The sequence below is a fragment of the Mustela nigripes genome, chromosome 10 (assembly GCF_022355385.1).
Source record: "Mustela nigripes isolate SB6536 chromosome 10, MUSNIG.SB6536, whole genome shotgun sequence".
Lineage (NCBI taxonomy): Eukaryota > Metazoa > Chordata > Mammalia > Carnivora > Mustelidae > Mustela > Mustela nigripes.
Genome location: NC_081566.1, coordinates 34,333,091 through 34,348,707, shown reverse-complemented (window position 1 = coordinate 34,348,707; position 15,617 = coordinate 34,333,091). Strand labels below are relative to the sequence as shown.

Below are 15,617 nucleotides of genomic sequence, written 5' to 3'. Positions count from 1 at the left end.
TTTGGTATACTCCAACTCCCTTTTTATGTGTATCAGTATACTATTTTTACTTTAATAAAGGAATGCCAGAAGGCACATACTGATTTGAAATCTGCTTTTTCCACATACATATATATCACAGTTTCTCATACTGTTTTTACACTGCTTGCTGAATAGACATTCATACCATAAAACCACCTATCAAAAATTCCTTATACTTTGGCTAGACACTGAGTATTTATTTATTTTTTCCAAAGTTACACATCTTCAGTCACAGCTCTGATGATTCCTTTGGGATAAAGTCCAAATGCAACTGGTGGTTTAAAAGTCGTGGCCATTTAAAAACTTTATAGAAAAGTTAAATTTTAGCCAAAGTTTGAGGGTGTTGCCCACCAAATACGTTTACTCACATTGGTTGACATTTGTCATTCTTTGCCAGCTAATGGGAAGAAAATGTCAATGCCTTTTGTGTACTCCCTTAATGCAGGTTGTGACTTTTTTTTTCCCCCTTCCTACTCATACAGGTTTAGTCAGAATGCTACAAACAGATCTGGCTCATTTCCTCTTCATTTTCCACTGAGAGATTGGGTCATCAGGAAATTTCCCCTCTTCAGGAATCCTCTCCATCCCAACAATAATGGATTTAATTAAGGCACTTCCAGGAGATGAGCAATTAATACACCCTTGTCCTTACTTTTCTCATGCACCTTTTTTCCCTCTTCAATAAAGCATTTAGTTGCTCAAGGGCAGGGACCCCAGAGAGGTGAGGCCCCAAATGCTAATGGCCCGTTGTTGTTTAATAATTCATCTACCTTGCTTTACTTGAGGGGTTGGGAGTGCAGCGCCCAAACCTCTGAGATTCTGAAACCTCTCAGGCCTCCAGAGGATCCCAGAGCAGATGCTGAGAGCCCCGCAAATCACAAGCACTGTCCCTCCATATGCCCGACTCCTGCCAACTCCTGAAACAAGGGCCAGGGAGTCCGGGCGGTTCCGAGGCCCCAGTACACACAGCAGGCGCGAGGGGTGCGGCCCCACGACGACCCGCCGCCAGGCCTCGGGTTTCTAGTTTCAGGTCACTGTGCTTTTCGTTCAGTGGGGCGTTCAGTGCCGGAGAAGGGACAAGGTGGACCCCGCCAGCTCTGCTTCCCTTCGCACCCTCCTGAGTCCAGGCGGTGAGCCCGCCGAGCCCCGCAAGCCGCCGGGGTCGTCGGGTCAGTGCGCAAGGCATCGTCGTAAGGCCGCCTGGCGCCCGCGAAGAGGACCGAACAGCTCTGTGACGCCGCAGCTAGAACATCTCCTTCTCACGCCAAGTCCCAGCGGTCAGCGGAGCCCCGCACCCAGGGCTCGCCCTTGAGAGCCGGCTAGCTCCGCCCACTTCCGGAAGAAGAGTCACTTCCGCCCAAACCGCGCTGAGGCCACGCCCCCGCGGCGGGCTCCCGACACCCGGCAGCTCGGCATTGTTGCGTCCGCTCCCTGAACCTGGGAGCAGTCCGCTTGGCGGACTCTCAGCTTCCCGCGGGTCTCCGGGAAGATGACGGTTTCCTGCGCGCCGTATGTCGCCCGTTGCTTTCACCCCGAGAAGCGCTTTTCTTGGCGCCTGGTCGGGGTCCTTCTGGTGGCCCCAGTGCTCCTGCTCTCTCTGAACTCCGGTAAGAGTCTGGAGAGGCTGTGCCCTCTGGCGGTGAGCAGACACGTTAGCCCGCTGCGAGAACCGCAGTGCCAGGCACACAGTGGCGGTGGAGAAATGGTTGCTAAAATTGATCAGGAGTGGCAGACCAAACATACTCCTCGCGAGTACGTTATAACCCAAAAGGAGTGCTTTGGAGGAAAGGAGCTTGACCCTCTGTTAGCATTTACCCATCACTAGGGGCCCCTGGTGCGTCAAACTCCGCCTCCGTGGGGCTTCTGTACTTACTATTCCCTCAGACTTGGAACATCCTCCTCTGGCTTTCTTATCTCTCAAGCTCAGTGGAGGTGTCAGCCCCTCTGGGGGCCCCTCTCTGACCACCCTATCTCAAGACAGACGCACATGCTCCAGCTCAAACCCCCCCTGACTGGGAGTCACCCCTGCAAACATGTTTCCCGCTCTCCCCATGAGAATGCAGAGAGCTTCTCTGTCTTGTCACACGTGCGTTTCCAGATTTGCAATTTTTTGCCCAGTGTCAATGCTCTTGTATAAGTATTGAGTACCAGAAAGTGAATTATAATAATTATACAGATATAAATAAATAATATAAATTAAATAATATAACGAAGTTAGGGCTTAGAGTGCCGGCAACAATTCCTCCCGCTTCCAGGAGGAAGGTTCTTTGAACAACTGTCCTCAGGATGGCCTTTCTGCCGTGCCTGGTGTCTAAGCTAAGTCAGGGGAAGCTGACCATCACAGAGGCTCTGTCTTCCCTGTACTGTAGAGTCTGCAGAGCTCACCATACTCTAATCTTGCTTGTTCCTGATCATGAAAAAGTTCATTTCTGTGGGGGAAGTAGCGTGGGGAGGGACCAGAGGCAATAAAAAGAAAACAAAAAAATGTTGTAAAAAAGGATCAGGTTTGGATGAGCCTTGGAGCTCACGTTGGATGTTGTTTGGAAGAGAGAAAATAAAATGACTGGGATGCAACGTGGAAGGTAGCAAAACTTAAAAATGCAGCAAAGGAAACACAAGACCAAGTAGAAAGTTCAAAGGTAAAATCAGGATAGGTATGAAATTAGAGAAAGTACAAATGAGCCTCCTTGTGTCGGGCAGGGAAAATACGGGACTAGAATACACATTCAGTTCTGAAGCAGCTCACAGGCCAGGAAGCAGGTTTGTAAGCAGGCAGTGTTGTGCCTGGAGGCTTCCCATCTCAGAGGTAGTTAGTTGCCAGCTGCATGAGGTGGTAGAAGCCAACATTCGTCCAATTCAGAACCAGTCTCATTCTTCTAGAAGGGGTCTGCGTTTTGGACAGAACCCACCACCTCCTGCTGAGTGGTGTCTCTTTTAGGTCTTTTCTTTCTCTCTGGTGGATGAAGCCAGGATAGATCCATTAAGTGTTTCCAGGGTAGTTTCTTACTTCCTTACTCTACAGGTTATAATGCAATGAGAGCATGACCTTATCTGGTCAGTTGCTAGGTCACCAGAATACTGGGAGTTAGGCAACAGAGGAAATCCTGTGGCCAGGTCTTTCTGGCCAAAGCTTAAAGATGATGCTTTTCTAGTATTAGATACATCTCAGTATATTCTTTCAGCGAGGTGTTCTGTTGGACACCAGTGGTCCTTTGAATGCCAGATGGTTTTGCCCAGCTCCTCTGAGGGACATCATGCTGTGCTTGGTGTTATGGCCGCATGGGTGAATAATGGAATCGGCCAGGGGAACTATTGAACACAGAAACCCGTGATAGTGACTGAGTGATCCATGCGGAGGACAGTCCAAGAGGAGGCCACTGGGCACTGCCTCCCGAGGGAAGCATATGGTGCTTGCTAGAGGAGTAGCTGAGTGGATTCAGTATAAAAAGACAGGAGTTGAGTGGGGGTTGCAGCTGAGCAGGAAGGAAGGATGTTCAGAGGGGAAGCATGTTGTGACGTAGCTGGGGACTCCCAAGGACCACGGAGCTGCCCGGTGTGGCAGCTAGAGGGCAAGGGAGGCAAGGGAAAGGCCGAGGACTAGAACACAGAGCCAATCACTGTGAAAAGCAACAGGATAGTTTGGAATGAACAATCCCTATCGTTAAAATGTAGGCATGATGTTATCTGTCCCTTCAGGGCATTTGAGCCCTTATGTGTGACTTAGCACACAGCAAATCTAAACCAGGGTTCCTTTAATTTCTCCAGACTCGGTAAAAGACCATTTCTTGAGGATGGCATTGCAGGGTGTTGGTGTAAGCGTGGGAGGGTTTTAGGGAGTGTGGTGAGAAGCAGTGTCCGTCGTGGAAGCAGGCTGCCTGGCTGCTGGAGATGTTGGCCTGGGCAAGTGACTTAACCTACTGTGCCTTAGCTGGCCCATCTTAGAGAGGGGGCAATAGTGCCCAACCGTAGGATGAGTATGAAGACAAGTTAAATTGTACTTAAAATAATAGTATAGGTAGTGTTGAACGTTTGCTTTTTCTAAAATTATTAATACTATCACAACTATTGTTTTAAGAAAAAAGATGTAGAGTCTTCAGTTACCATACTTGGGAAAAAATAAAATCCCCATTATTTGGAGTTCTCCGTTCGTAATGTTAAAATGTTATGTTATGTTATGTTATGTTATGTTATGTTGTTAATGTTTCTAATAATAGCAGTAATGGAGAATGGGCCCAAAATATACCAAGAAAGTTTAAATATTTTGACATCATAGAAATCAAATACCCTGATTAAGGAAAAGAGCTATCATTCAACCAATGAAAACAGTTGAAGACAGGTATAAAACAACAAAGAAAAAAATTATGATTTGTTGATATCTCTGAAAGAAGTTGGCTGAGCAGAAAAGGATGTGAGCTTTGGTCTAAGATAGTGTCTGGAACTGACAGCGGCGCTCATTCAGCTCTGGTGGTTGGCGTTACATGTGCAGTGAGGTGTCCCCCATAGTCCTCAGAGGTAACAGTCTGGTAGAGAGCACAAACAATAACGAGTCCCGCTGTGGGGTTGTCTGTGGACGAAGTAAATGTGGATCATGAGGAAACTTACCGCGGTTTTTTTCTGACACATGTCAAGAGCCACAAGAAGTGGCCTGTCAGGTGAAACTGAAGGATGCGTGGGTGAGAGGGTGGGAGGCATGTGGGGTCTCTGCTCAAAGCTGAAGTTAATTGAGGCGGGGAGGTCTGGAGTGCGGACATAATTGAGGTCTGGAGTGCGGACATAATTGAGGTCATTGCCAGGAATTGAATAGGGCTTGGGAATAGGATGCACAAGTGAGCAGAGTCCCGGTAATGACGGGCTTTACAAGACTGCCAGCCATGATAGGGAGCCCTAGACATTGTCATGAGGGCATTGGTAAGTCATTGAAAGATATCACTTGGAAGAGCTTTGGTCACTGTGTCCTGTCAGCATGACTCTGGCAGCAGTGTGAAACATGAAATGAATGAAGGGTGGCGAGGTGGCTAAGGGGGCCTGGTCGCACTCTAGAGAAGAAATGGCAGTGGTTTGAGCTGGAGGGAAAGGTGGAATTAGAGAGACAGAACAGGCATTTGAGTTGTGAAAACTCTCTTGTTTGCTGGGCATGTGTGAAAACTGTCTATCTTGTTTGTTGAGCAAGAGGTCACACTCTGGCTTCCAATGTTATCTGAGAGAGCATGACACTTTCCAGGTGGAACCAAACTCAAGTCCATCTGCCTGATGCAAAGCAAAACCAATCACAGAGACATTAGATATGCAGCAAGGAAAGTTTATTTGAGAAGCAACCAAAGGAGGCAGGAGAGCAAGCCTGCAACCTACCCCCCCCCCCGCCCGAAGGGAGAGAGGACAGTGTTTCGGTAATCGTAAGTGTTGAGATTATATATATATTTATGAAAAGAGCAGGGAATTTAACAACTTATTCAAGAGGAAAGATGGAACTTTGTACATTGAATGTCCTGCATGCATACATCCTGTGTTCCCTGCCAAACTGGGTGGTGTGCTTAAATCAGGGAGAGAGCTTTTCAGGCAGGAGAGAGCAAAAAGGGATCAATGGCTGCAGAAGTTATAGACAGAGTAACTAATATTATTGGGGAAGAAATTGTTAAAATAAATTTACCAAAAACGGAGTCAACTAATGACTTTTTTTTTTTTAAGATTTTATTTGACATTGAGAGACACCGCGCAAGAGAGAACACAAGCAGGGGGGAGTAGGAGAGGGAGAAGCAGGCTTCCAGACGAGCAGGGGGCCCAACATAGAACTCGATCCCAGGACCCTGGGATCCTGACGTGAACCAAAGACAGATGCTTAATGACTGAGCCCCCCAGGAGCCCTAACTAGTGACTTTGAAAGTAATTTGACTGATTTTCATAGGCCCAGAAGTGAGTGGGAAATGAGAACTACAATTGACAGGTGTAAACACAAGAGTCTGTCTTTGAGGTAGCAAAGAAAATTTAAAACTCGGTTGGGTGGCCATAGGAAACATAGTGGGTAGGTCAGGTTTCATTGCAATACCAGTTTAGGTCGGAGACCATGATTTTCTGAAGGTAGTGTTTTAGGCAGGGCTGTGGGTTTGTGCTGGGGTCAGAGAGTTATTTTAATTTTTGCAAGGCTAGGGAGCATTGTAGGATTTTTGCATGTGTAGAGGCAAACAGTTGGATTGCTCTATAGTAGAGCACTTTCAATTTCCTGAAATTCCCCTGGAACATCAGGGAATTTTCTGCATGCAGACTGTGGGATTATATAATGGCATCTATTGTTCAAGTATTGTACTGCCCAAAAAAGCAACATTATTTTCCCATAATGATATTGTCAATGATGTATTTCCATCAATGATATTGACTGAAATCAATGCAATTTACCTGTCCAAGTCTTTCCTTGAAGTTGCAAGCCATCATCAGACTCCAGAGTTCCAAGATAGTTCTAGCATTTCTGAAGCACCCACTGGATACACAGTGCCATAGAAAAAAGACCTACAATCCCTGACCTCTGGGAAGTTGCTTTCTACGAGGAGACTGAGCCTGAGGTGACGAGTTATCATTAGTTTGTTTCAGACAGTGGGAGAGTCACTGGAGCAGGGTGCTGTGTACTACAGAAGGCTTCTTAGGGGAGAGGCGAGTTTTTAAATGAATTTAGAAAAAAGTGGGAAAAGTTGCATACCTATATATATTTTAAGATCATAAACATTGATTTTGTCTCTTCAATTTATTGTTGCATGAAAATTCAGCTTATTTCCCATCAAATAAAATGCTGATAGCCTGTTACTTAAAGAAAGCAGGGCACATCCTCCACTCCTCCCGCCACCTGGGTAAAAGCATGTAAGTATCATTAAAAGCCTGCCAAGGATCTTTCCATTTATTCAGTGTTACCTACACCCCGTCAGATCACAGTCCTTGGCTGGTGCATGAGATAAATACGTGTATTTTTTAAAATGCATAAAAAAAATACCGAAAATTTTTTCACGTTCTTAATCTCTTATCCCTAGATGCCTGTGGTAAGCCACCAAAATATGAATATATGTTCCTCAGGAGTCCCCTTAAAAATTATTATGAAGTTGGGGAAGCTATATGGTATCAGTGTATCCCAGGATACATAGCTCTGAGCTCTGTCGTGACTTTCTGTGAGCAAAATCACTCATGGTATCCTATTGAAGAAGCTTGTTACAGTAAGTAAACAATGACAACAACAACAACAAAAAAAAACAAAATTGTATTTTGCTTTCTCTAGAGATTTTTACAAATTTGGGGGTCCATTTTCCACTACTACTTTTTACATTTCTTTTTTTTGTTCTTTAATTTTTTTTAATTTTTAAATTTAAAATTTTAAAAAATTTTTAATTTTTTTTTCTTTAATTTTTTTCCCACCACAGCAAGATTTTCTCATGTGAAAATTGGTTTCAGGGAGCAGTATTTTTCCAGTATTTAAGAAATTGCCAGGGGATCTTTTTCTTGGCAATTGTTTATCAGGTTTAATGTGAATTTTAAGTTTGTATACCAGTTAGTTACAGAAAATGATATTGCATTAACTGCAGAGAGTAGTACAGAATTTTGACTTTGATTTAAATCTGTTTTGAAATTGGTGTTAAAAAAAACAAATTTTAAAATTTTATTTTAGAGAAAGAATGTACAACTCCAAGACTTGAAAATGGCGAAGTGTATGCCCCAAATTATTCCTTTGAATTTGAAAATGCAGCTTACTTTTATTGTAATGAGGGGTAAGTTGCTCCTTAGAGGAAATGAGGTAAATGTTACTAATTCCATTTTTGTTTTGCTCCTCAAGTATTTCCGTAAATGTTGCACTTTCAGCCAAACAACCCTTGGGTTTTTTAAAGAGACTGAAAAGATACATAATTAATTCAAAGAAATCAATTCTGAAGGAAAGCAAAATTGTCTCATATTTATATACCTATAATAAGTTTATTGTGAGCATCAAAAATGTAGTAGTAATCACGGTGACTTTATCCTTGGCAAAGTGCACCCCATTTAAAATGCCAACTCTCAGATTCGAAAGAGGACTCACAGAAATGTTGTGTTCTTGAAGTCGCCAGCTAGTAGGAATGCCTATTATGTAGAAATGCATATTTCTTTGTTTGATTCTGTCAGGTTTTGCTTCATATGTTATGGTGGTATGTTATCAGGTGGCATAAATATTTACAACTGTTAAATCTTCTTACTGTATAAACCCTTTGGTGATGTATAATGTCCTTTGTCTCTTGTAACCTTTTTTGACTTACAGTCTGTTTGGTCTGATATTAGTATAGTCAGCCTTACTGTCTTTTGGTTATTATTTGCTAAAATATCTTTTTTCAGTCCATTTACTTTCAACCTGTTTTGTCCTTGGATCTAAAAGTAAGTCTCTTGTAGTAGCATATGTAAAATCATGTATTTTCATCCATTCTACCAATCTCTGTCTCTCAATTAGAGGGATTTAATCCATTTAAATTTGAAGTAATTACTGATAAGGAGTCTGTTACTGCTGTCACTGTGCTGTTTGTTTTCTGTCTGCCTTACAGCTTTGTTCTGGCCCTCATTTCCTGCAGTAGTGTCTTTGTTTGTTTATTTGATTTTTTGTATTGAAATGTTTAAGTTCCTTTCTCATTTCCTTTTATGTATATTCTATGGCTATTTTCTATACGGTTATCATAGGGGATTATATTTAATATCCTAAAGTTATAACACTCTAATTTGAATTTGTACCAGTTTAATGTCATAACATACAAAAACTCTGATCCTTTAGAACTCCACTCCCACCCCCTTTGGTTGTTTATTATACAAAATTACATCTTTCTACATCGTGTGCTCCAAAACATAAACTAATCTTACTTTTAAATTAGTCCTTTAAATTATGTAGAAAACAAGATTTGGAGTTAAAAACCAAAGTTACAGTAACACTGTGCTTTACATTTCTTTTTTTTCCCCCTTTAATGTATTAGTCTCTTAGGTTATAAAGAAAACAAAAATTGCACTTATACAATAAGATAAGCTGTTAAAATGACCAATATATTTACATTTAATGAGATATTTATTTCTCCATATGACTCAAAGATACTTTCAGAGTTCTTTCATTTCATCTTGCAGGACTCCCTTGAGCATTTCTTACTTCTTTTTTTTTTTAACTGTAATTTTTTTCAATTAAATTGATTTATTTATTTTCAGAAAAATAGTATGTATTATTTTTTTCACCACACCCAGTGCTCCATGCAATCCGTGCCCTCTATAATACCCACCACCTTCTTGCAGGGGACATCTAGTGGTCACTGAGTCCCTCAGCGTCTGTTATAAAATCTTAGTTTCCTCTTCACTTTTGAAAGGTAGTTTTCCTGGATTGATGTTTATTGGTTGACAGTTTTTTCCTTCTAGCACTTTTTGGCGTATACTGTCCCACTATCTTCTAGCCTTCAAAACTTCTGATTAAAAATCTGCTGATAATATTATTGAGGCTCCCTTGTATAATGACTCACTTCTCTCTTCCTGCCTTTGAGACTCTCTTTTTGTGTTTGTCTTTTGAAAGTTTATTAACTGTCTTAGTTACTCTTTGAGTTCATTTTTCCTGGAGGTTGTTGAGCTGCTTGGATGTTTATATTCATGTCTTTCTTCGCATTTGGGACGTCAACCATGAGATATTCTCTCCACCCCGTCTTTCTTATCCTTCTGGGACTCCCATAATGTATATGTTGGTCTATTTAATGGTGTCCCACAAGTCCCTTTGGTTCTGCTCACTTTTCTTCACTCTTTTTTCTTTCTTTTCCTCAGACTCAGTAATTTCTGTTGTTCTAGCTTCATGTTCACTTATTTCTTCTGGTGCTCAAATCTGCTTTCAGTGCCTCTAGTGAATTCTTAATATCCCAGTTATTTTACTTCTATACTCCAGAATTTCTTTTAAGGTTTTCTGTCACCTTATTGACATTCCCATTTCGTTCATATATCATTTAATTGACTTTCTCCTGTTCTTCCTTTGAGAAGTTCTTTGAGCATGTTTAAGATAGTTATTTTGAAGTTATTTTGAAGTCTCTGTCTAGTAGATCTGCCATCAGGTCTTTTTCAGAAACAGTTTCTGTTGATTTATTTTTTTTCTTCAATGGGCCAAGCTTTCCAGTTTCACTGTGTATCTTGTAATTTTGTGTGTGTGTGGAATACTGGACATTTGAATTCCTCCCTTTCGCTAGGGCCAATGTTTTCTGTTACTGTTCATATTTTTGTGGTTATGGTAGGGTATCTGTGCTGAGGATCAGGCTGACCTTTATTTACTGTCAATTTAAAATCAATTTAATTTATGTATACTTTATTATTAGTTTTAGGGATAGAATTTAGTGATACATCATTTGCATTGAACTCCTAGTGCTAACTATACCAAGTGCCCTCCTTCATGCCCAACATCCAGTAACCCCACCCCTCCCCCACCTCCCCTCCAGCAACCCTCCATTTGTTTTCTATAGTTAAGAGTATCTTATGGTTTGTCTCCCTCTCTGATTGCATCTTATTTTATTTTTCTTTCCTTTCTCCTATGTTCATCTGTTTTGTTTCTTAAATTCCACTTAAGAATGAAATAATAAAATATTTATCTTTCTCTGACTGACTTATTGCACTTAGCATAATACACTCTAGTTCCATCTATGTTGTTACAAATGGAAAGTAATATTCCATTATCTCTATCTCTATCTATCTATCTATATCTGTTTCACATCTTCTTTATCCATTCATCTGTCGATGGACATCTGGGCTCATCCTATATTTTATGAGCCTGACATTTAAACTAACAGTCTTTCCAGAGACTTTCCTTGGGCACGCACACTCACTTCTTAACTTTCTTCACATATGCAGTTGGTTTTGAATATTCTAGTCTTTAATGTCTAGCTCTCTGGAAAGGGAAAAAAGTGAAAAATGAAGTGGGGAGCAAATAGTCCTGGATGCTTACATCCCCTGGAAGTCACTTTAGATAGTTAGAAAGGGGCTTACAAGAGTTAGGGGTAGGTATGACGACAGTGGCTGCCCACCTCTTTGAATGCTTCACTGTGATTGGAATTCAGAATTCAGTGATAAGAGCACAGGTCCCCAGTATTTGGAGGACAGGGTCCTTTTTGCCCACCCTGGCTCCCCAGAACTGCTTCTAAGCTGCTCCAGGAACTCATACAGAGCTGTCTGCTGTGGGTGGGAGACACTGCGCTAAGGTGATATTGACTGAAATCAATGCAATTTACCTGTCCAAGTCTTTCCTTGGAAGTTGCAAGCCATCATCAGACTCCTGAGCTCCAAAATAGTTCATTAGGCAGATTCTGCCATTGCAGATGTTGTCTGGCTAAGAAGACACTGTTAGTGTTTCCTACTTTGTGTTTTCCCAGAATCCTTCCCTAAATACCATAACGTAGAGAAAAGGCAACTGGATCCTATATAAACCATTTAACCAACTATTTGTTTTAATTTGATCAAGTAAAAATATTGGAACATCTAGTTAGTAGTTACATAGAGCAAGCCTGCTAGGCAGACAAGTTTAAGGTATAGTCTCTTCTCAAAAAATCTGTAGCCTTGTTGAGTAACACAATGTATAGAGACATGTCAAAACAAAATAATAAATGAGAAGTAGCAAATAAAATAGAATTATTCATGCTTATTACGGTAAGAGTCCAGCAGGAGAAGAGAATACCATGAATTTAAATCACAAGAGAATATTTCATTGAGTAATATTCCTGAGCTAGCCCCAGAAAATATTCTTACCTAAAGAATATTAACAAGAGCTAAAAATTACCCTAAGCACTCAGTATGTACCAGAGGCTAACTCATCTAATCCTGGAAACTATCCCATGAAGTGTGCACTGTTCCCCTTTTCCTAGATGAGGAAGCTGAGGAAGGGGACCATTAAGGGACTTGCCTGAGCTCAGACAGAAAGTGAGTCAAAAAGCTGAGACTCAGAGCCAGATAGGCAAGCTCTAGGGCCTACTCTCTCTACTCCGTTGTTGTTTTCACTGAGAAGAGTGGTGTGAACATAGATGTAGAAATGAATGTGTAATGTGATTGCTGGAGATAGCAAAGAGGCCAGACTGACAGGTACAGAAGATTTATTTAGACATCTCTGCTTTTTATCAATGAGGGTTCAAATGTAGAAATTTTACTTATTTATTTATTTAGAATTTTTCATTTATTTGACAGAGAGGGAGCACAAGCAGGGGGAGTGGCAAGCAGAGGGAGAGGGAGAAGCAGGCTCCTTGTTCAGCAGGGAGCCTGATGTGGGGCTCCATCCCAGGGGCCCTGGGATCATGACCCAAGTTGAAGGCAGATGCTTAGCCATGTAAGCCACCCAGGTACCCCTATAAACTCTATTGAATTAATTGTAGATATGGTTAGTACTTTCACAATATGTTATTTGAGAAACTTCTTCCTCAAACTACTGTTGTGTAGAAAAGCAACAGTATTAAAATTTTCATTTTTTTTAAATTTTTTATTTTTGATAAACATATATTTTTATCCCCAGGGGTACAGGTCTGTGAATCACCAGGTTTACACACTTCACAGCACTCACCAAATCACATACCCTCCCCAATGTCCATAATCCCACCCCCTTCTCCCAAACCCCCTCCCCCCGGCAACCCTCAGTTTGTTTTGTGAGATTAAGAGTCACTTATGGTTTGTCTCCCTCCCAATCCCATCTTGTTTCATTTATTCTTCTTCTACCCACTTAAGCCTCCATGTTGCATCACCACTTCCTCATATCAGGGAGATCATATGATAGTTGTCTTTCTCTGCTTGACTTATTTCGCTAAGCATGATACGCTCTAGTTCCATCCACGTTGTTGCAAATGGCAAGATTTCATTTCTTTTGATGGCTGCATAGTATTCCATTGTGTATATATACCACATCTTCTTGATCCATTCATCTGTTGATGGACATCTAGGTTCTTTCCATAGTTTGGCTATTGTGGACATTGCTGCTATAAACATTCGGGTGCATGTGCCCCTTTGGAGCACTACATTTGTATCTTTAGGGTAAATACCCAATAGTGCAATTGCTGGGTCATAGGGCAGTTCTATTTTCAACATTTTGAGGAACCTCCATGCTGTTTTCCAGAGTGGCTGCACCAGCTTGCATTCCCACCAACAGTGTAGGAGGGTTCATTTTTATGTGTATCTTGTTAACTAATAGAGAAAACAGTAGTTTTTCTTTTCTCAGTTATTACTTATCTGGAAAACAAGCTATAATTTGTCACCGTCGTGGAGATGATGTGTATTGGGGTGATGAATTTCCAACATGTCATAGTAAGTAAATTTTCATTTTAGAGTTTAGATAAGCAAGCCTCAATCTTTTGGGCCTCAGATCCCCTTTATGCTTTTAAATTGACAAAGATCCCAAAGAACTTTTCTTTATGTGGGCTGTGCTTATTGATATTCATTATATTGGAATAAAAAATGAAAAGTTTTAAAAATAATTATTCATTCATGTTTAATCATAGTAAGCCCAATACATTAAGATACACAGTACTTTTTATGAAAAATAAATTTTCTGAAACAGATACTGAAAATACCGTGATTGTTTTACATTTTTGCGAATCTCTTTAATATTTGGCTTAAAGAAGGACATCTGGATTCAGTATGTTGTGAAAGCACACAATTTGTAGCCTTGGAAAATTTCACTGTATGTTCATAAGGATGAAAGGGAAGAAAGACAATATCTTGGCATTATTGTGAATCACTCATTTGAATTGATTCACTCATGTGAATCACTCATTCAGCGTGCGTGCGTGTGTGTGTGTGTGTGTGTATATAATTTGCAAATGGATATATTTAAAGAATTTCTCAGCTAGCAGTGAATTTTATTTTCAATCACAAGCATGTCTTCTCATTAAAATTTCAGTAGAATTTATGGTGACCAGAACAAAACTTAGCATGGCCTTATAAAGTAATAATAGGTATTTCATATAGGTATTTAAGAAAATGAATTTTGTGTTTTGAAAGTTTATTTGTGCATGGTTTGAATTTGGGATCATTCATTTTCTCGTAGAAGCCTAAATAGGTACTAGATTCACAGCTAGCTTGTAGAAATGGTTAATGAATGTACTGCAGGTAGTTCGTAGGACTTTATATTGCTTTCTTAACACTTTTCCTTTTGCCCTTTATTTCCTCTTTTTATTTCCTTTTTAAGAGATTTACTGTAATCCACCTAAAAAAATAAAAAATGGAAAATACAGCAATAGTCACAGAACTCTATTTGAATATAATGAATTAATTACTTTTACTTGTAATCCTTCAAATGGACCAGATGAATTTTCACTTGTTGGAGACAGCAAACTTATTTGTATTGACCATAACAAGTGGAGTAATAGCCCTCCTCAGTGTAAAGGTAGTGATATTTCCATTTATTTCCTTCTTCATTTGTAAATCTTGAACTTGGAATTTTGTAAATAGTTTTATCTGTAAGTAAACAAAATTGGTGTGTATGTGCTTCCTCTTCCTGTTAAATTGACTTCCCTTGTAGATTGATACAGGTTCAAGTGAAATCAGTTCTAGTTGCAGAGTTCCCTGCTCCTCATCCCACCTGTTCTCAGCATTCTAGTTCATATATGGTGATCTACCATGTATATGCATGAATTATGAATTTTTTTCTGGAAAGAACCCAAAAATTCAACACCTACTGGGTTAAAAATAAGAAAGTATTTTTTTATATTACAAGGTATTTGAGAGTTCTGGCTACAGAATAAATTGTAAAAGATGAACCCTCTAACCACCAAGATTGAATAGCTCTGAACAAAACATTAAAAAAAACAATATTAACAATGGAGAGTGATCAAAAACAGAGAGGCACTAGAAGGGATTTGACTCTTAGAAGAAAGGGAGCACTGAATAGCAGCAAAATATTTACTATCCTTTCCCTCTTTTTAAGATTTTATTTATTTATTACAGAGAGAGAGAGAAAGATCATGGGTGGGATGGGGAGAGGGAGAAGCAGGCTCCCCACTGAGCAGGGAGCCTGATATGGGGCTCCATCTGAGGACCCCAAGATCATGACCTGAGCCCAGGCACCCCCGAATATTTACTCTTTTCAAGTGCATATAGAACATTCTCTAAAATGGGCATGATAATTTTTAACAAATTTCAAATAATTGAAATTATTCAGAATATATTAACTGATTACAATGGAATGAATGTAGAAATAAAACAGATGACCTAGAAAATCTTCAAATATTTGATAATTATGCAAGACACTTCTGACCAACCCCTGAGTCAAAGAAGAATTCATGAGAGAATTTAGAGAGTATTTTGAATTGAATAAAAATGAAAACATGGCATATCAAATTAGCAACTTTGACACATCAAAAACATTGCTTAGAAGAAAATTTATTTAATGAAATAGTTATGTTAGAAAAACAGAAGTCTCAATAATCTATTCTTCTTTATATGTATCTATTTATTTTTTATTTTTATTATTATTTTTTTAAAGATTTTATTTATTTACTTGAGAGAGAGACAGTGAGAGAGAGCATGAATGAGGAGAAGGTCAGAGAGAGAAGCAGACTCCCCATGGATCTGGGAGTCCGATGCGGGACTCGATCCCGGGACTCTAGGATCATGACCTGAGCCGA

General features: G+C 40.2%; 1 protein-coding gene across 7 annotated transcripts in view; it reads left to right on the top strand.

Moving 5' to 3' along the window:
• Nucleotides 1–33: 33 nt before the first annotated feature.
• LOC132025558 (membrane cofactor protein-like) overlaps nucleotides 34–15,617 on the top strand; it is a 34,515-nt gene continuing 18,931 nt past the window's right edge. For all 7 annotated transcript variants that reach the window (XM_059412997.1, XM_059412996.1, XM_059412994.1 and 4 more), the window contains exon 1: nucleotides 34–1,628. In XM_059412997.1, coding sequence (XP_059268980.1) covers nucleotides 1,511–1,628 — 118 coding nt within the window. In that variant the 5' untranslated portion in view covers nucleotides 34–1,510. The remainder of the gene's footprint in view (nucleotides 1,629–15,617) is intronic.